Source organism: Chlamydotis macqueenii, chromosome 1 (genome assembly GCF_036417535.1).
Source record: "Chlamydotis macqueenii isolate bChlMac1 chromosome 1, bChlMac1.mat, whole genome shotgun sequence".
NCBI lineage: Eukaryota > Metazoa > Chordata > Aves > Otidiformes > Otididae > Chlamydotis > Chlamydotis macqueenii.
Genome location: NC_141556.1, coordinates 191,269,536 through 191,290,955, shown reverse-complemented (window position 1 = coordinate 191,290,955; position 21,420 = coordinate 191,269,536). Strand labels below are relative to the sequence as shown.

The 21,420-nt window shown below is 42.7% G+C and overlaps 1 protein-coding gene across 9 annotated transcripts in view; it reads right to left on the bottom strand.

Annotated features, from left to right (window-relative positions):
* The window catches only part of STARD13 (StAR related lipid transfer domain containing 13), a 302,655-nt gene that overhangs the window by 19,417 nt on the left and 261,818 nt on the right, over nucleotides 1–21,420 (bottom strand). For all 9 annotated transcript variants that reach the window (XM_086771983.1, XM_086771980.1, XM_086771987.1 and 6 more), the window contains 6 exons: nucleotides 20,462–20,533; nucleotides 18,418–18,499; nucleotides 11,150–11,213; nucleotides 4,499–5,877; nucleotides 2,906–3,079; nucleotides 497–656 (listed from right to left, as the gene is read on the bottom strand). In XM_086771983.1, the coding sequence (XP_086628109.1) occupies nucleotides 497–656; nucleotides 2,906–3,079; nucleotides 4,499–5,877; nucleotides 11,150–11,213; nucleotides 18,418–18,499; nucleotides 20,462–20,533 (1,931 nt within the window). The remainder of the gene's footprint in view (nucleotides 1–496; nucleotides 657–2,905; nucleotides 3,080–4,498; nucleotides 5,878–11,149; nucleotides 11,214–18,417; nucleotides 18,500–20,461; nucleotides 20,534–21,420) is intronic.

The window sequence follows — 21,420 nt, the reverse complement described above, 5'->3', positions numbered from 1 at the left end:
TATCTGGATATATCTGACTTTGTCAACAGAATACTTTGAATATTTTGCTGAGTTTGCTCTCTATTCTTGGACTTTTCTTTCTTTGCTGAGTAAATAAAACCTTTTGTACCCTATCTTGTGAAATGGTGAATGCAGTTAACCCTCGGTGGCAACAGTCAGGCATAAGCAGTGCAGATACGGGTAGAAGCTGGGAGTCTTGAGCTCTGACTCAATAGGCACGAAGATGTCATGTCATTCCTTGAGGTAGACTATTGTATACAAATCAGCAGGACTGTTATAGCTACAAGAATTTAACAGATTAACTGGAAAGAAATCTCAAAATGGCAAACCATTAGTATTGGCACCAGGTATCAAACCACCAAAGGAGGTGGGGCCCAACATGAGATATAACAATCTTCAAATAATTCTGGTACTAAGCACAAAAAGGTTCACCACTACTTGCTCAGGGTGGCTTTTCAGAAAAAAATCAACTGAGTCCCTGGAGTAAAGTTGTTACCTGATCTAAACAGTTGCTCCGTAAGTACCGTAGAGCTTGCTGTATGCTCTGGGGAAGAGGCTGCCCTGTTCTCTGGACGTGAACTATCAGAGGCACACCAAAGACGTTCTTGTCCTTGTAGTCAGGGACTTTCATTCTCTTCATGAACTTCGGCACAGACCTGAAAATTAACAGGAACAAGCCTCGTAAAAATATGAGTATTTACACAGTCTCTCTGAGTAACACTGCTGGCAGAAATTGGTGACTGGGGCCACCTCCTTTTTCATAAAGATGGTGAAATAATGTTAATGCCTAATATATGGACACTTTACAATCTGTATAATAGATGGATTTCTTGACAACTTTTATAAGTAGATGGCCTCTGGCTCTAAGATATAGCATAACAACCTATTCTGACAAAAAACTTGTACTATGCAAGTTGCCATCCAGCTAAAGCCAACATGAGCATCCATTAGGAACTCAAAGGAATGGCACAGCAAAGCATAGTGGAGAGGGTATCTGAGCGAAAAGGAGGTTCAGTCCTCTAACCTGCTGAATGATTGTTACACTAGCAGTGAAACACTGGAACAGGTTGCCCAGAGAGGTGGTAGATACCCCATCCTTGGAAATATTCAAGGCCAGGTTGGACGGGGCTCTGATCTGGTTGGAGATGAGATGTCCCCGGTCCTTGCAGGAAGGCTGGACTAGATGGCCTTTAAAGGTCCCTTCCAACCCTAACCATTCTATGATTCTATGATTTAGCATTTCTATTGACTAACAATTTACAGTAATAAATGACAGTTGGAAATCCCTATGTGCCAGATTCATCCTTGATGTTATATGATTTATTCTAGTTGAGTAACTTCAGTGAAACTTGTGAGCTTGCTTTCTTCCAAAAATGATGGTGAAAATGAGAACAAACTGGATTCCCTTTGCAGGAGTCATGACTGCAGTGGAATTAAAAAAAAAACCAACAAACCCAGGATGAATATGACCTGAATGTGACAAAGATTTTTCTCATCTGTGTGGGAAGGAGATAAAATTTGGATTAAATGACCTGCTGAAGGAGTACAGCATGTAACTTTACAGCTGCTTAGAGTCCCACTCTTGTAAGTCCTTAGAGACTGATTATACAAACTGAAAGAATATTTATCAAGAGGGAAAACATCCGTACCAACGACAGGATCTAGAATTTGCTGTATTCTAATCTGCTTATTTGGAGTTGGTTCAGGTGAGAATCATTTCAGTACAGACATTATCAGCTAGCTGCAGGGAGCTGCACCAAAGGAGAACAGTGATCTGGGGATTCATCTCATTGAATTTTAGCTCTCTAATGGAGAGTTAGAAAGAGCTAGCAGTCCAGACTGCCTCTACAGAAACTGTGGAGCAAGGTACCTTGGGAGGGTTACCCAAACCCTGAGCCTTGGATAGAATGCGCTGCCTTTGGAGTTGCCTGTCCTTTTCCACTGACCACAGACAGATGACCCGACTTGTTCACATTAGAACAGCTTTTTGGAGTGGCTGATGTCAGTGAGACGAATCTCATATGTGGTCCCTTGTATCTATTTTTCCACTTCTAAAGGAAAACTTGTCTTATCTAGCTCACAGCTGAATTTAGTGGGATTTTGGAGAAGTGCTTTGAACATGGAAATCACAATGTAAATGTCAAGTCATCTTATTTTTGGACTCAGTGTCTCTGTGTATTAGGAAAAGTTTCTGTTATCCTTTTGATTATTTCTCAGATACTTATAATCTCCTATCTGTGCCCATTTCCATTCCAGTATACTTAAGTCTGCACAGCCCATCAGGTTCATATACTACTAAAAATAAAATTTCTGTAGCCAATTACTACAGAGGAGCCACACTGCCAGCATTCATGTCCATCTGCCCTTCACTCTCTGAGTGACCAGGTTGCTGTTAAAGCTGCTACGGCTGCAAGCTGCCTCTAACACAAGACCAGGACTAGGCTAAAGCTTAGGTCTTTTGATCTGCAGAGAGAAGTCCCATAACTGTTCTAACTCTTCTTTTAAAGCACAAACAAACCAATATCGAATACATGAAGTATCATCAGCAGCTGCTTCTTTTCAAATCACAAAACGAATTCTAGGGAAGACTTACTGCAAACATTTCCTAATTTTAATCACTCTCTGCTACTCCTGTTTATTTTTCTGGAACTGGAGTGTTGTTAGAGAGGCTGGGGTCATCTCTCTGTTAGAGCACAGGAATAAAGTCAGATCTTCAGGATCTATTTCTGACTTTGCCACCGAGTCACTAGGCAGCAATGGATTAAAGGGGACAGTTTCAAATTCTACAGCTGAAGTCAACTGTACCTCCTAATTGCATTGACTGAATCTACTATCAGAATATCAGAATTACGAGAAACTATTTTCTTCCAAAAATATCTCTCTTCCGGTTATTGATGGCACTCACCAGGTCCAGCCATGTTTGTTTGACATGGAGTACTTTTCCATAATAGCAGTAAGACGAAGCAGAGAGAATTTTTGCAGCAGATTCAGTTGGGCTGCTGACTGGTTGCTGATGTGAAGTGATGCGATGGAGTGGCTCAGGCGATGAGAGATTTGGAAACTATGCCATCGTAATCGCCTTTAGCAAAAGAAACAATAGAAAAATCAGACAACTGCTATAACTGGGCAGAAAAAGATGGTATACTGTGAGACAGTGCTGGACAATATACAAAAACATACATAAACATATACATTATGGCTTGTGGTTTGTCAACTGAAAGAAAATGTAGCTTGGAGGCAAATAAAACAATTTTCTCGGTCTCTTTATTTTTGGAAATGCCCAAGCTTTTATTTTTTTTAATATTAGATTCACAAGTGGGTGTGGGTCCCGCCGCGAATTCAGGGAAGCAGCGCTGCCTGCTGTGCCCTTTAGCCCACACATTTCCAACAGGATGTGGGAGATCCAGACTGAAATTTTCTCTCCCTGACTCAGAACCAGGATTTGATGCCTGGTCCCTCACCTCCCAGGGGACCAGCCTGACCACCAAGGTATTTGGAGATGAGGTTCTCCAAATATCTCTATTATTAAATACTGAAGGATTTTTTGGAGAAGAGATTGAACCTTGTGTCTCCTCGGCAAGAGCCGTAACCATGAAGATATTGAGCCACTCACGTCTTTCCTTTACTCCCATGAACCTTCTCTATATACTGGATACATTGGAAAAAGTCTCATTTCAGTTTCTTGTTTTGCTGAACATGAGCTCTGGCTCAAATCCTAAAAACTTTGGCACTGCTCATTTACTCAGCAGTTTCCTCGAGTTCACTTGCTTGCGATGGTGGCGAGCAAGCACGGGCAGCAGTAAACCACGGCATGGCAGAATCCTCTGTGAGGATGTGACAAGACTGACAGCAGATCAGAAAATACCAGGTATTTTCTCACTGCTTTTCCACAAGCAAAGCCACCCTACACAGCACTATGGATCCACAAAGGCCTTTACCCAGGACTGTACTCCCTTGGCTCAACAGGAACTCATCCCTCTGACTTCAAACAGGTCTGCAAACTATTAACAAAATCCTGATTTTCACTTTTATTAAGAGGTTAATTGTATGCCATCATTTCACCCCGTCACTAAGGGACTGAGGCAGGGTAGGGAAATTGTCTTTGACCACAAAGGGACACATTTTTAAAGCAGACCAGCACATTAAAAAAGTGCATAAGGCTACTGATGCATAAATACTGGGGTGCATAACTTACAAGACAAATTGAAAATACATCCCACAGCCCATACAGGGTCCTACTATGTAATCAATGGATGAAAAGAGAAACAAAATGCCTTAGTTTGCCCTATTAAACCAATTCTCCATTGATTCCACATAAGAATTTCCATAGTAGCATGTCCCTTCTCCCCAAGTCCCACCCTTCCCTGGGAAGTCCCCATCCTCATACAGGTTGAGTACAACAGTAACAGTACCCTGCACCTTCTGACTCCCAGGCTGACAGCTTCATTACATCATATTTCATAGTCTATGGATCTGAGTACAAAATTTTGCTACCTACCTGCTTGGCCTCGTGAGCGATGCTCCCACCCCAGAGTCTCTCCTGTCCCTAACACCAGTGGCTTCAGATTCATTTAGGGATGTTCCATCTCTATCCATGTCACTCGGTGTGGTTCGGCCATCAGAGACAGAGTTTCCTTCAAAATCAAGTGTGATCTGTGTGGGTGACTGGAAAGGCAATGATGGAGATTCCCGGACTGACACACTATCAACTGGCAGACCTGGCAACACATTCTTTGACCAGCCATCTACCACCTCCTGGAGTCCATTGACATGTTGCAAAATGTCATCTAAATGAGGAAAAAGGACATCTTTCTCTAAGTCCAGGAGGTCCCCAGTACTAGCATACAAGTGGGAACCTGGCACATTGTCATAAATACTAATTCTGCTCCCTTTAGGACAGCAAGTCATTAATCCAGACTCTTTTGGAGTAGAGCAGTTCTGCTTTCCCAAAGAGATGCTGCCTGTCCTCCAGTTTACACTATTACTGTTGTCTGTCGGTGAGAGACTTTCAATAGAAAGTGCCTTTGGAAAGGTCCCTGGTTTATGATCCTTGGGAATATGGACAACCAAGTTCTCTTGAGAATGAAATTCATTTTTGCGGTTTTGGTCCACCACTTGCCGTAAGGCCGTTCCTGCCAGAACATCTAGGTCCTCCAGGTACATCCCACCTCTCTTGTTTGCTTCATGGCATTTGCGTTCCTTCAAACACGGTGTGCTCACCCCACTGCTGCTGTTCTCAGACTGACTGCTGTCACTGCTGGATTTGGCAGAAAAGGAAAGTCCTCTTTTGACTGAATCTTGTCCTAAGTTTTGGAGATCGCCATTGACTATCTGTACACAGTGCATGTCTTTCAAGGATTTTGGCTCATACTGGAGAACAGGTCCGCTTATCTCTAAAGGACCTGTTCTTCCTGAGCCTTTTAGTTTTCCATGCACACCTTTTGCTTTTAGTGTCTCCATGCGTTTTAGAAAGGTTTTTGCTTTGGTTCGCGTTGGTTTCTCATTCTTCAGGTTGTCCTTGGGGGACAGAGCGTTGTTTATCGCAGTGGAATCTTGCAGCAGTGTGCTTTCTACATCATGCTGGCCAGAGCAGTCGCAGGTCTCCCTGGCAGCGCTGCTGACGCCAGATTGACTCCTGTTGTCACTTCCCCCACTGCTCTCACTGTGAATAGATGAGACCTCAGGTTCACTCAGATCTGTAAGGACACTCTCGCTGCTTGTTGTATTTTTCATTTTAATGTCCCCAGAAGATCCATGTCTGTCTGATCGGTGAAGCAAAGCATCAATGTCGTCCACCCGAGACCATCGTTTACTGGTTCTTTGGAAAGTCCATTTATTACTGATAGCACAGAGGTCTTCTTCATCTGAATCTTCACTCTGGAAAGCAGCAAGTGGCACATGTTAAAAGCAGGTGCTTTTACTCGTTATTTGAATAATGTGATTGTGCTGCTCCATGTGGGCAACAGGTGGTAAAGTCTCCCTGAACCTAGTTTATGAAAGACTGGTCATCAATTCTTTCATAACAGCCTCTTTCATTTAATTGTAAAGACTGCAGCGAGCATCTTAAGGAATAAAAGCCTGCTCTGTGTTAGGGAGCTCATGAGTCCCATCAATGCCTCTTGGCTTCTGTGGGGTGGACTGCCTGTGCACTGAACTGTGCAGGACTGACGCCCACAGTGACTGTTTAGAAGAAAAGGCGTTTTGAAAAGTCCAAGTAGAAGTACCCTGACTTGCAGGGATGGTGTTAAGATACACACCATAAAGACTGGGATGTAGCTGGGTACTACGGCAATGTGAACCATTTAAGAAATCAAACCAGCAAATAGCTGATGCCGCACTTACTTTTGGAGTGAGAACTAAGTAAACACCTATAAACTTCACAGACCAGGTATATCTAACAAGATTTATGTTTCAGGTACATAAAATAAATAGACACAATGCTTAAAATAACAGTAAAAAATATTTGGAAGTATCACTTAGGGTGAGTCTGAGCGTAGGCACAGGAAGGCAGCGAAGGCAGCGGTGGCAATGTGTGGGGAGGAGGAGCAGCCAGGCTCAGTCCTGGATGGGGCAGCATCTACAATTGAGGTGAGCTTTCCTACAGTGACAACCACTTTCTTCATTGCCTTTGCCATCAGAGGCATTCCCAACGTGATGACCTCCAGCCCGCCCCATGGTCTTTGGCTTCCCCCAACCTCTCCTGAGGAAGCAGCAGCCCCCACAGCTCCTCCTGGTCTCATCCCTCAGCCTGGGGCACACAGAGTTGTGCTTATGTTCAGGCAGCTCCAGGAGCTACTCTGCAATGCAGACAACATGAACCTTGAAAAAAAATTTGGATAAAAAAGCTCTCCCTATGACACTTTTCTCATCTGTTTGCTCAAACAAAAAAAGATACATCTTCAGCATGAAGCGCACAGTCAGCGTTGAACTTGCTGTTCTCTGAGGATGCAAAGCCCACAGTTGCTAATGAGTATCCTTCCCCTGACTTTGAACCCGGTTTATACGGCATTATTCTTGTACATTTGTCTTAAAGCAGAACAAACTAACTTCACCTACCTGACATCTAAACAGCTCTTCACATTCTTGGAAGCAGTATGAAGGCAGTAAAATATGACAGCCTGTCAGACTAAAATGAGGTGCTAAACCAGAAAGACTATTTTGGGACTGGAAAAATTCTCCTTTTAAAAGTCTATTATTAGAAGTATTTTTCTATGAAGTTTTGATGGTAAAGTTATCTTCCATCTCTGACTAGCTCTCCGCTGGCCTGTCTAATTGAAAAATGTAAAACAAATTTTACCAGAACCCCCAAAAGCTTAAATAATGCAAAACCTCAAAAGATGGAGATCGGGATCAGTAGTGTGCCAGGTCTCACTAATACCATAAGCTTGTGCCAGTTTTTCACTTCAAGTCAGCCAGATGGTTTAGATCACGTCAAACCATAAAATAAAATATAGCTCTGAAATTTTAGGTTTAGCCATTCCTCTTCTATCTGTTAATCTTGAGGTGTGCAGTGCTCCTGCAGCTGATGCTAGTTCACTAGAATGAATGGAGATCTTACTTCTGCTGCTAGCTAGAGAGAAAAATTAAGCAGCTAATGAAACGGCAGGAAAGGGGCTAGAAAACGCTAAGACTACTTTGGCCATTTTGTCTGCAGGGAAGAAGTGGCATATCAGACAGCTCTACCTTCGTTTCAGCTCGACAGCTGGCTTGTGGTGGTTTAGCTGAAACCAGGACACTGGCTGTACGCAGATACAGAGCAAAGGACTGCACAGACTCAGGCACTTAAAAATCTGCCTGTTATGGTCTTAGTAGTGCCACAAAGTGGATATTTCAAACACCGCAAGGGTATGTACTTTTAAATATTTAGGAGCGATAATTATATCTACAAAGTACACCACTGCTGAAGCTTTGACGGCACCAGCCAATAGGATAAAAATATACTTTTTTAGCTGTTGCACATCCCAATATGCCAAAGGGACCTTAAAGAAGATTATTGGCTGACACAAATCCCTGTAGCTGCACTGACATTACTGTATGAACTGACAGGATTTAGCCTGCATTTTCTACAAGCTGGAATCGATTAAACTCGCCAAAGTGGTAAAGACATTGTGAGAAACACCAAGAGGAGAGCACAGAGGAAGAGTCAGAAATAAACACAAATCCAGTGGTGAATATACTTTAAAACATTTTTAGAGGAAAATAACTTCTAAGATTTATTTTAAAGAAAATAGACATGAACAGAAATGGATATTGGTAGTAAACAAGTTTTGCGTCTAACCACAAGAAAGAAAGGATTACATTCTGCCCCAGAACCACTCAGAAAATACAGATGGTTTTTGGTGTCAAAATCTACAGCTCCATTAAAAAAAAAAAAAAAAGGTTTAGTTCAGTTTTTTTAATTGGTAATGAAACATGCTTGTGTTTCATCAGAAGAAATATCAGATGAATGAAATATCTGGATACTGAAATGCTGCCATGGTGACTCACTCCGAATTCGGCTGTACTGCGAGTCCTGTGACATAATGTGCTTTTCTTTTGATGGAATCAGTAGAAATTCTGGAAACCATGAACATCCTGAATGACCCACTGTTCTTGTTAGATATCAGAGTGCCCTGACAAATGAGATTGTCCTAAAAAAATGCAGAGAGCACTTTGCCAACCGACGTGTCACCAGCTATGGGGACAGTGGATCAAGAGTCGATTAGAATGCAACGATTCATCTTACACAGGCGGAGCAGACATTTTGCAGCAGTGACTGTACACTTCTACTGACCTAGGGTGAAATCGAGTGCATGGCTTTGGAGCGTATTCAAAAGTCCATTTAATACCATTATGTTTAGGAAGACGAGAAGGGGCAAGTTTCTTGAGGAGTGACTGATAACATTTGCCAAAGAGAAAGAGGTTTTGATTCACAGATTTGTCACAGTTGATTTAAAATAGCACAGCTTTTTGACCAAGGGTGTACTTGCCCAAGATATAGAGGGATACTAGCAAAAAGCAAAAAGCGGGTTTGTTTGCGGTGGAATTCTGCCACATTTTTCCAGCTGGGGGCAGGAATTCTCATAAATCGACAGCTGCAGAAGGCAGTTAATCCAAAGGCTAATCTCTGTCTGTCCAAATCGCTTACGGACATATTCGCAACACATACACGAGGATTTCTGCATGCATCCTGATGAAGCCAAGGGGAAGAGAGTAGCCCACAGCGTGAATGGTTTGGGTGGGAGAGCGGGTGGTGGGGAACGCTCACCCCGTGCTGCCTTTCATAGTAACCTTGTCTGGCAGCTCGCTTGGCCGTATTTTGATGAATCACTCAAGCAGCTGCGCTAGTCCTGAGCAAACTTGTTATGCTGAACCTCCAAAGCAAGCTGATTTTGCATTTCATTGTTCAGATCACCATAGAAACTATTAGGAAAGGCAGTATCTACAGCAAAAAAAAAGTTTAGTTGGTTCAGTGTTCAATTCCAGAACCAATTTCCAGCTTTTACACCTGCATTTACATTTCCTCCTGTCAGCAGCCTCTCATCCCTCTTCGTCTCTCCCCTACATTCTCTTCTACTTTCATTTGCTCTGTATCTGTTGTCCCAAATCTCCTTCATCCCCTCTTTCTCTACATTTTTTCTGTGCTCTGCTTCTCCCTGGCCCCATGCAGGTATGGACCCAACTAGCTCCTGTCCCCCTAAAAGGGTACCAAGTAGGGCAGTCTCACTTCCATAGCAAATCAGTGGTCATCTGCAAGGAGAGCAGCTGAGGGCTTCAATCCATTTAGAACAGGGAGGAGTGGCAGAAAAAGCTAATAAAAACCAAAGATAACGAGAAAATCCTCCTTTTTTTTTAACCCAACATAATGAGACACTTAAAGAAGCAAGGAATCCTCACACCAAACCCAAACTACTTGTTGAAGAGGAGAGGAACTACACAAAATTTCCAGAGGACAATCAGCGTTCACCTACATGTGGCTTTTTGTAATTCTATCTCTTGTGCAGCTCCAGTATCTCTGCTTGAACACAAGTACATGAGTTCATGAACACAAACCAGACATTGTTCCAAACAGGTCAACAACACAATCGATTGAGTGAGTTAGTTTTTGTCGAAGGACTTCAGCCCCTTCCTAGGGTGCCTGTCTGCCCAAATAAAAAACTTATCATGTAGTCAGGGGATTTTACTGTTCCTTCTGCCAGGTGTGATACTGGTGTTTGATGTGGAAAGCATTGGCACTTATCAAGGACAAGAAGAATCTATCAGGTCTGAAGTAGTGAAGAGAACGGGTCCCCATGGCTCCAGAGAATGGAGAAAATGCACGCTAAAGAGTCTACGTCCACAGCAAAACAAATGGGCACATGCAGAAGACAGAATATCTGGACATTAAAACCTTTCTTTGTTCTAGTTTCTTCAAAGAGTGAATAGAGTATGAATAGACTGAATCTGCAAAGACACCAAAACTGCAACTCTCAGAGGTACTTTTTAAAAAGCATTAGGCAAACACTCTAAGAGAGGAAAAACAGACACCAAGATTTCTCAGAGGCAACAGCTACCATTGTACGCTACTGAAGGGCTAGGGGGAATTTGTGACCAGAAAACTAAACGTTCCACAGTTAACACTGGACATGTTACAAAACTCTCAAAATCAATAGGCAGTTTCTGCAGTCCTCACCGAAACCCTTTAAGCTCGAATAATTCTCATGTTACACAGGAGCTTGTAAGGATGACAAGTTTATTTTCATATTATTAACCAGTACAAGAAATAAAGAAAAGCTATTGTTTTTGTCTGAGGAGCTTCCATTTTTTTCTGAGCAGGATTTTCCATTGTGTACTCACACGGCATTGGCAAACAAGCAAGCCTAATGAAACCGCACTGTCTTTTTACCCGCTAACTTGAATCACATATATGTAAAGTTTTAAGTACTGTGTGTGCCCTTTTAACACATGTAATATTGTTCCTGCTGTATTAGTCATAGTTTTTTCTCTTTTATTTATAATGCCAAGATTCAGCAATTCACATTATCATGTGTCCAGATAATGCTGACACAAATGTTCAAAGTCAAATACACTTAACGTACTTTCAAGACCATTACTGACTTAAAGACTAAATTTGGGAGGTCTTATCACAAAAGCCAGGGCAAAGCCAGCACATTTCATGAGGTTTCCTTACCTTTTTTCTCTGGAAGTTCACATCGAGTTTCATTGAGGCACACTTGTTCAGTGTGTTCAGTCGTCTACAGAGCAAAGCAAATTCAAAAGATTAGCAACATCTGATTAAAGGGCATGGCTTTTCCCAAGTTCAAAAGCTTTTCTCTTATCTGCCTGTAGGGTGCTAACTGCATACAACAGGCTTCAGACACGACACTGGTTATATTATTCCAGGCTATAAGATCACTGCATTAAAAGGGCATCTTAGCTTCACACTACTTGATAGCCAGGTTTTACATATTGCTTTTTAATTCATAGACATTTAAGTACTTAGCAAAGGAAACAGGTATAAACAAACGCCTCTGATAGATGGAGAAATGACAGGAGATGACCATAACATAATTGGTCTAAAATGATTTAAGGTTAATGTTAGGGGACTTCAAAGCACTTGTGAAAGGCAAAAGAAAAAGGTGCAGTTCCTTACTTTAGGCAGTTAGCACCTCCTTTATAAAGCTGACATAAAGCAGTTAGTTAAAAGTTTCTCCACAGCTGATAGTTCCTTTCCCACACCTGTGGATCTTATAGACAGGTTAACACCCAAAATGTAACAAATCTAACCTCTTTAAAAAAATATTTTTAATTATTTTTGACCATGTTCATAATGATGTTATCAGGGACTCTGTAAGGCTTCTGTTCCTTAAATCCAAGGTTATCCCGTGACAACAGTGAGTTGAAATGACAGTCTGATAAAGATGGAAAGTAAATGAGTGTGTGTGCGTGTGCGCGCGCCCATGTGCACAGACAGAGGACAAGAAAACGTGCTCTTCCAATAGGGAACCTATCATACTAATCATAATTGATGAGTTTTTATTTTATCCTGATTCACGAAACCATCCATCTTCAGAGTTTACTATGTTAAACTTTGAACATTTTCCAGATTCAGGGCTGAATTTCAAAATAAAGGCAGGCAGAGTGACAGCCATGTGCCCAAGACACTCTTCCGCAGGCTGCCCGAATCTCCTGTGTCTTTGCAGCAAGAGCTGCCCCTGTTGCTTATGGGTCTCAGGAAGAGGCTGCGAATCTCCAGAACTGAGAACATTTGAAATGTACGCGATAAGTTACAAGGACACATGAAAAAAAGTATCACATCAATGATATAATCTCTCACATAGCACAAGAACATTATGGCATTAACATATTCCTCCCCGAGGCTTCTAATATTAGAAATCCTTTCAAATCGCTGCCACTAATAAAGAACCAGCCCAGCAAGCATGGATCTCCCTTAAAACAAAATTCCCTCACAAAATACCACCTGCTCATTTGTACATAAAATACTCCTCCCTAACTCAAGCTAAGAAGCTCGTTATGCCATATCAGAAAAACCCTGTGCTCATCATATTAATGTGAGCACAACGCATGCACAAGCACACCCCGCGTGCATGATAGTAATCTTTGTGTAATAAATTTCAGGCTTTGTGGCTCTGTAGCTGTATCTCCAGCCTTCTGCCCGCAAATCCTTCTCCTTAGGGATTACATCTATTATTGCAAAGCTCATCTTTTGCCCAAACATGGAATTTCTCAACCCAAAGTTGCATCTTCTTGGGGCCCTGGGGCTGAATAATGTTCAGTGCTTCTTTTGAGTGCAAAATGTTTGAATTTGCATATCGGCATCAATTCCAAATATACAGAGGCACAGACACATTTTCATAGGACTCCAGCCCAACTTCCTATCCTCAGAAACAGCTTCCTCCAAGAGGTGATCCGGAGGCTCAGATCGGAGACCCTGCACAGGGACTAGTGCTCCTTCCCTTCACTATGGTGCTGCTTGCCTTCTGAAATCCAAGGAGCAAGCCATGCACTTCAGGAGCGGGAAGACGAGGAAACAACAGCCCTTGATGTACCCTTTGCACCCAGGTACCTCTGCAAGTGTCCAGCCAACAGCAGAAAGAGCTGTGGTATTTCTACTTCAGGCTGCTTCTTCAGCATGGAAAGGTGCAGAAAGCACATGGTCAAACCACCAAGACCGTCCAAGCCATTGCTTTCCTGCTAATGGCATCCAAGAGAGCGACTGTTTCAGCAGGGACTGAGAGGTCTTCTCTATAAAAGTGATTATTGTCAGTAGAGGCTTGGGAAGATGCACCATTGTCCTGGCTGCTTTCTAACCTGTCTTTGCTATTAAGAACTCACTCCATCAAAAAAACCCCTACTTTTTCCTGGGTGCCAGGAAAACCTCAGGTTTTAAATTCATGCATCTACAAAACATTGTCATGTTTTCTGGGGCTCTTCCAGTGCTGTGCAAATATTTGCCAGCGAAATTAGAGATCTAATGATCATATTTGTAAGCCTGCCTGCTACTAACAACTCCAATCAAAGCCAGTTTGTTTCAACTTCTTATGCCTTGTTGCTGTGCCAGTGGTGGCAGAAAGCTTTTTTCATCTGCTTAAAGTCGTTATATGACTGACAGCCAAGTCCTCAGCAAGTCTTTCAAAAAACAAAAAATAAAAGTCTCTGGCTACAAAAGGCTGACACTAATGTCCCAGTCAGAGTGAGCGAAGCACTACATTTTCCATCACTCCTTAAAAACATGGGAAAAGACTGCCTGTAATGTTAGCAAAACACAAAATATGGACTTGAGAAAGGTAGGAAAAAACCATCAAATACACTTGTACAATAGAGATGGCTATTTAAAAAACAAATCATCTTGGATGCTTTTGAATGCTTGTCTGGAAAGCTCTGTAGTGTACAGGGGAAGCCTGCAAGTGCTTCACTGATGTTAATTTTATTTCTTCTTCAGATCACCACAGGTAAACACTACCTTTATGGTTTAACACTTATGTCTATAGTGAAACATCATCTCTATGTTGAAAAGTGTCCCTTGGAACAATACTTAAACACCAGTGGAGTGATTCAGGTGCCCAGAGATGTCTGGTGCTCTTTTAGATCCCCTGACCTTCAGCTGCTACAGGTCCTCTTGGTCCAGCCAGCCCGTGGAGAAGTCCGAGATATCTTGGGAGATCTCAGATGACATTAGATACAGATATTTAGGGCTCTGAAGCCCGCCCAACTCCAGTGCTGTACTTTTTAACCCTTATGATGGAAGTTTTTCAGAAGCAGGAGATCTCTGACTTTTCCATCCTGTACAGCACTAAGCAGTGTTTACATACAAATACAAGCTTGTAGCAATGCAGGATCTGATTAGCTGAAAAATCTTGTGGACAATCTGTTGTCCTGCTTGAAGAGCCATCCAGATAATGGGAAGACAACTTCAAAGTGATTTGGAGCTCCATGCATTCCCCTCGACCTGCTCTGCAGCTGCTTCCAAGCAGCTGGTGGGGAGTGCAGCCAGGGCACCAACTGGTCGTGCAGGAGGATGGGAAGGATTAGCGTGGACAGCACAGCATCTACTACCCCTGCAGATCTGCAAATGTCCTCTCTTATTGATTGTGAGCAAGCAGACACACATGGTTCTGTAAACCCCTCTCTGAGGGAAACATGACACTCTTTCTTTCTTTTATCATTATTCCTAGCCAAGTTTAGGTGCTGCATACATATGCTGCTAGCTGGCTTCTTCTGGTGATGTGGAATTTGGGAAGAGGACATCCAGCTCCTTGTACTGGGCTCTGGTGATGTATGAACACCAAATAAGGGTTCTCTCAGTACAGGCAGGGTTGGTGTGCGAAGCTGGCACTGGTACATCCCTGCTCCAGTTTTGTGTCTAGAGAGAATATATAGTTTTCCAGTCCTATCACTTTTTGTCATGGCTACAACTGGGTGAGCTACCTTACAGGCTACATGCTCACAGGAGGTGAGTGAGCTCTCCTTGAGGTCAATGGGAGCCATTCTATTGACTTCAGAGCAGGGCTTTCCGTACTGCACGTGAAGAGCTGGGCTTATCTCCCAACAGCACCTACAGCAATGTAACTCAGCAGACAGCACTGACTGCGCAATCACCTCTTCAAAACTCTAACGGTAGGATGCCCCATGTACAGCGACCTTTGGATTATTTACAAGCTATCTAAGAGACACGAGCTATGGAAAAAGAGGCTGCTTGGCACAGTTCAAATTTTAAGAGCTTGGTTTAGGGGCCTACGTGTCAAATTTTACATACTTGTTCTTTATATTCTTAGTCATTGTATTTACGTGAATACAAAAAGTACAACATGGCTTGGCTTCTCCTTCTCACCCTCTTATCACAGCGGCCACAAAAGTTCCCAGAGCAGAGTTGGTGGCTGCTATTTTGGAAATGACACAGAGATCCAGTTATAAAATTTTCATGCCCAATTATTATTTTGGCAGGCTGACAGTGTTCGCCTGCAGATTGCATGGCAATTTTCTATTGTTCGTTACTCAATAAAATCTGAGTGGAATCTCTTGATAGACACTCCTCTAACCCAAAGGCCTCAAATTCGGTCTTACTCTGCCAAATTTTCAAATGATATTGTAAACAGCAGGAGTGTTAGAATATCTCAAAAAGGTCACTGAAATCTTTTACAACAGGGAGTCTTAGGCTTTCTAACTAAAATGCTACCAGCTGGCTTAAAAAAAGAAAAAGGTTCCTCTGCATGTTGCCTTATATACTGCAATGCAATAAGAAAACCAACTATAAAATGAGGTTGAGAGTCTTATTTCAATCCACAAAAGCAGAGAAATTCAGTGTTTATGCTAGAGCTATTACCATTCAGAGCTAAAATTCCACTCAAACTGATCATCTGTTCCTGAATTCCAGCTTTAAAATTATCCTCCAAAAAAAAATGAGAATCCCATTTTGTTGTGTATTATGGGCAGAATGCACTGTTAGTCAGTGTGAAGGCTTGGTCATGTGCAGCTTTGAGGGCAGTTTTGGGTGTCTGAAGAATGGAAGTTTGGCTCCCAGCATGGAAATTTGTGCAAACAGAAATAATATCCCACCTTTTTTTAACTTTCTGTTTCATTAAAGTGCATCACAGCCTGTGGCTCTTGTATGACATACTGGCATGCACCTGGTAGTAATGCCACCACAGAGCAAAGCAAATCTGGCCAGAGCAGTCAGTTGAGCTGTGAGGATTTCTAGTGCACTAGAAAACTTGGAAAATGTTGGTTTGATAGCTAATACAGTAACAAAAGTGGTACTGGGGGCAACGGCTGGCACTGTTTACTATGTCTGATGTACTAGAATCTTGACATTTGGCACAATCGCTTTTTACAGGTTGCTCTTTGTTTGGAGCTGCTAAGTTACAGCAAATTAAATGTCTGCAATCTGAAAACATAACCTGTACATAATACTTGCATTTCTACCTGGCTAGTATATGAGGTGTTATTCCTTTTTTAGATCTAAACTGTTTAAAAATGCCCAACAAAAACTGAAGTCAACAGGTGTTGTCTTCTGAATAAAATCATTACAGAAATACTTACTAGACAGTCATAAATCCCTTTATCTTTAAATAAAATAGTTTGGAAAGATCCATGTCTAAATTTATGTACTACAGATCTCAGCAGTATCACTTGCTTTAGGCTAATATAAAGCATTTTGTCACATGACTGTATCCCTCCAGCTGCTAGTTTATTATCCAAAACCTCATCTTTTAATAAAAGAGAAAAAAACCACACCCAGTCTCTAGCTGTTCAGGTCACAAAGAAATCCTCATAAATATATCAATCTAGTGTAATTCTTGTAGATGTAGCTGTGAGTCTACAGGGAGGCCAAAAGAGCAAGAGGTGAGCTGTTCCCATTTAGCTGTGTAGGTGTTGGTAACGATAACTGAAGTACTACCATTGCTAATTACTTCAGAGTCACAGAGCTACGCAATGACTGCACCTCACTGCTCTCAGGAAAAAGGGACAGGGACAGACATCATACTTGCACTTTTGGATGGTCTTTCAACCATCCAAAAAGGGAAAGGGCTGAGGGGAAGACATCTCAACCTCCTACCACTGCCACTTTCCAGTTCTCAAACTACAGCAAAATATGTCTTCCACCACGCCAGAATGAAGCTGGGAGATGCCTGTATGTGCGGGAAGAAGGTTTCTTAGGCATGGGCACAGCAGTCCCTCTCACCAAGCTGCACAGAACAGCAGTGGATCAAGTCTGCAGTTATTCTGCTCCCCGGTATCCTTGAGAGCAATCACTGAAGGATCCAAGACTTTCCTACTGATTTAATGTCTTCAGACACAAAGGCTACTGCACAGAAAAAGAGAATATTCTGTTCCCCATAACCATAACAGACAAAATGAGAAGCAATAAGTCTCACTTGCAGCAAGGGACAGCTACGCCCAGGAATTACCTGAATCCTCCAGGAAGGAGGGCATAGCCTGGGAGGGAAAGATGGACTAAATGAACTCTCTTCCAGCCCTATTTTTCTATGATTCTCAGAAACCCTCTTGGCAGTCCTCCATCACAGACTCGATAATCCCTGCAATGCACAGTATGATATGCAGTGGAACAGCATACACTCTCTGATGACTTTAGCCACAGTTGCAGAAGGGGAAATAGAGTTTTGTCCAATTATCTTGATGTTGGTGTTTTGAAAGTTTCCATAACATGTAATGAAGCCTGCTTGGTCAGGGGCCAGATGCTCCTTTGTCCTTACTGAAGAGGAGAGAAGCAGAGCCCAGCTTGAGCCGAGTGCAGGAGAAAGAAGAGGGGAACCATGCCTCTGCAATGTGGTTTTGCAAAACTACCACAGAATTGCTGCTTCTTGAGTCCTGGGGGACAGTACTTGAGCAATGCAATACAGTATATTCATCACAGGCAGAGTATAAAAAGCCAGATAAACAGCAAACACAAGCCCTCGGGGAGGGGCAAAGCAGTGATTAGTTGTAGCAGCTGTAGTACTGTGGGGTTCTGGTCCCACTTCTGTTACTGGTGCCAAAAGGAGAGTACCGAGGGAATCACAGAAGCATGAAAACCACATCTGCTGCCAGAGAAAGTACTTGCTGAATTCTGTGCAATGAAGTTTCATCTTTTCTGCTGTGCTCAGTCATAAGAGTTATTCATATGCAACTCAAATGTGACTCCTTCATTTATTCAAAGTTTGCTTGTACCACTGCTAGTTCTTTCTTAAAAGGCAGATGTTTCACATCCATTGGATTTGGGTCTTCTCAAATCACGTGATGTTTTCTATGAGTGTAGTGGGTCCTACTCCAGGATTTTCCATACAAGAAATGAATTCAGAACGGTATCATTATAGATACCACTGCTTAATTCATGTGGACAAGCAAACACCTCGGCTGCTGCTTCTGCTGCTATGCTAGCAATAACAAATCAGCTCATGCTTTTAAATGATCAGAAAAGAAACTTTAGGTGTTATTTACCTGCAAAGAGGTTCTACAAGGTCCTTGTCAAGAAAATCATGATCTTTCTTTACTGCAGCAATTTCAATGGGAAACTGGGAGTCTATAAGAGGAGACACAATATTAAGATGACTGCTTGCTATTCAAATGACAATACATTGTCTAAATCTAAAATACTTTGCATGTGCTTGCTCACTGAAATCTAGTAAGACCGATTTCACTCAGCTCTGGTTCCCTTTTCAGCCACTTTATTATTTTTTTCTCTTAAAAGTATAGTTGAACATTCTGTGCACCAAAGAGACAGCAAGATTATTTCATTTTGGCTTTAATAAGATACTCAACTGTTAGGTGTTCTTTCTAGAGCCTAGCACAAACAAATGAGATCAGAGAATTGCCAACACACTTTCTTTATCCACATGGGCAACAAGGTTCTCCATTCCCATCACAGTGAGTTAATGAATTATTTGCTAGACAGACTGTTTTTCCCATGAAATAGAAACGTTATGCACTTTTTGCTTTTAATACAGGTCCAAATAACCAGGATTTCAGACAAAGGGTTACTCGAGCAACAGAGACAAAAAAAAAAGCCAAATTATAACCCCCTGGTAGTAGCTAAAAAGCCAGACTAGTGTGCTGGAAGCTGACATCTGTAATGAAAAGTGACATGGCTGCAACACATTAGTGGGCTCTCTAACGGTGGGACGGGCTCCAGCGCTGTGGCTGCTCTCCAGGCTGCTCTGCCATGCTTAGGTACCGCAGCAGGATGCTGGGATACAAGAACTGCAGCCAGAATTTTCAGACACTAGTGCTTAACACTGACATAATAGATGCCTCGAAAAAGGACCTTGTTTTCAGAGACACAGACTGTCTAGAGCGTGTATTGATTGTATGGGAACTGTGGGAGCCCAGCACAGGTTGTTTTTTGGAGGGAACATCACTTTGAGTTCGGCAGGCAGCGAGCTCTCCTTTCCCTGGGGCAGTGGGGATCTGAGACACTCTGATTACAGTGCAGATGCAAGAGGTACTACTGGGCACCCAGGGACTGTGGTAGACACATATCTATGTCAGCTTTGGTCTGGCAGGTTTAATAGCCTTAGTTCCTCGCTGGTTTTAACAGCCTGCCTGGCTCCTGTAGAGCTACCTGAACATCTCTGCATGATGCTCCCAGTCCCTGGGGAACCTGAGCCTGGCCATCAGAAGCTGTGGAGATGTCCTGGGCATTATGCTCCCCACCACTCTCTGCCCCACGTGAGGGGATAGACAGTGTCTGAGGCGGCTCTCAGCAGAGCTGGCTCTGACTCGCAAGGTTTCTTGGCCATCGCTCCATGTGTGGAGCCACGCTGCCTCCAGACCCAAGCTGACCCTGGAAGGCGTCCAGCGGCGTTTGGCGGAGCTACGCTTCAGCTAATAAGCCTGAGCGGGCCTGTGCTTCTGGCAGAGATAATAGGTAGTTTGGGAAAAATGAGGATCAGCTGCAGTTTCCCTCTCAGCACTGAGCTAGGGAGAGCATGAAAAAGCCAGCCCCAGCCCTCAGACTGCTCCCCAAACTGCTCGTCCTGCCCTTGGGTGCCCTTCACTTCCCTGGGCATGACCTTCACAGCTAGGAAGGGGACATGACCATTTGCTTTGAGTCAGCACCAAAATATTGGCTTTTCTTGCTTTGCAAATGTAAAATGCACCTCAAATTATTCACAGAGTTTTTCAATGTTATTTTTAGTGAGACTGAAATTTTCAGTAACTTTCACTGCTTTCAATCTTATTTTAGACACAGTTTAGGAAGTTTCAAAAAAAAGAGACCTACATATTTGGATTTTTTGTACACGTTTTTGTTAACCTTTGAGATTTACACAAACTATGTCCTTCTTTTTTTTTTTCTTCCCATGGCTATGAGGGCAAGAATCTTAATTTTCTTTAGGCACTGGTATGACTCCAGTGGCTGAGGCTTTGTGAAGCAGCCAGCCATGGCCATAACTCAGTCAAATGTAGAGTTGGCTGACTGCAAGCTCTCCTGGCAAGGGCCCAGTGCACTTTCAGTACTGCACAAAGAGGAGAAAAACCTACTTACCCTCATAGAACTGAGCATATTGGGGAAATCCAGCTGCACGTAACCAGTCACACGCTTCCTTTGCTTCGATTTCTGAGCAGAAAGAGAAAAAAGAAAAGGTCACACTTTGTTATTTTGCATTAGAAATCTGATTAATTATAAGGAAACAGCAAAGAGACTTCAATGTAGCTATTTGATGCTTAAAAGTATTGTCATCACTGTGAAGTATTATTTTTATAGTGTGAGAAAATGAAATAGAGTCCCTCAAAGAAATCCACCTGCCTCCACAGGACCCTGAGGTTTGCATAGCCACTTGGTGACCGGGATGAAGCATTAATCATCTCCACGCAGCAGGAGAAGTTGTTCAGCCAAGCTTGTGGTCCTGTGTCCTATCCTCTCCCCAAGGGTCAATTGCTGGGGAGAGGTGAAGATGAAGCAGGGTGGAAACAGCATGACAGAGAGCATGCACTGTGTTTTCTCCTGCTCAGACACTTCTTGCAGAGAAAAATTCCACGTGAAAGCCACTGAAAGTTCTGCCAGGAAAACACCAGTGCAGGTCTAGTGTTACTGACAGGACAATTACACAGGTAGGATGCACCTTCCTACCTTTAGCCATCTGAACTCTATTATGTAGACTCCCTCCACAGTCAATAGAGAGACAGTGACTTCCAAAGGGTGATTCACTTCACCTTAAAGTAGTGTCTGAAATAGGCAGGATAAATCAACTACTGACAGTGCTTTTCTCTTGTGGCTGCTAACAGAGGGAGGATAAACAGCTAGAGGTGTGTCTGTGCAGCTAAATAAAATAGATACAGGCAGTAGCTTCAAGCACTGGACCCAGGTCCACTCACTGTTTAATTTTAATCCACTTCTAGGACTGTTTTGGACTGTTTCAGTTATCTATCAAGACAAATCTTTTCTTGAGAAGGCTAGTAGTAAGCAGCGAGAAGAGAAATTGTGTCGTCTTGTCCCTGCCTCTC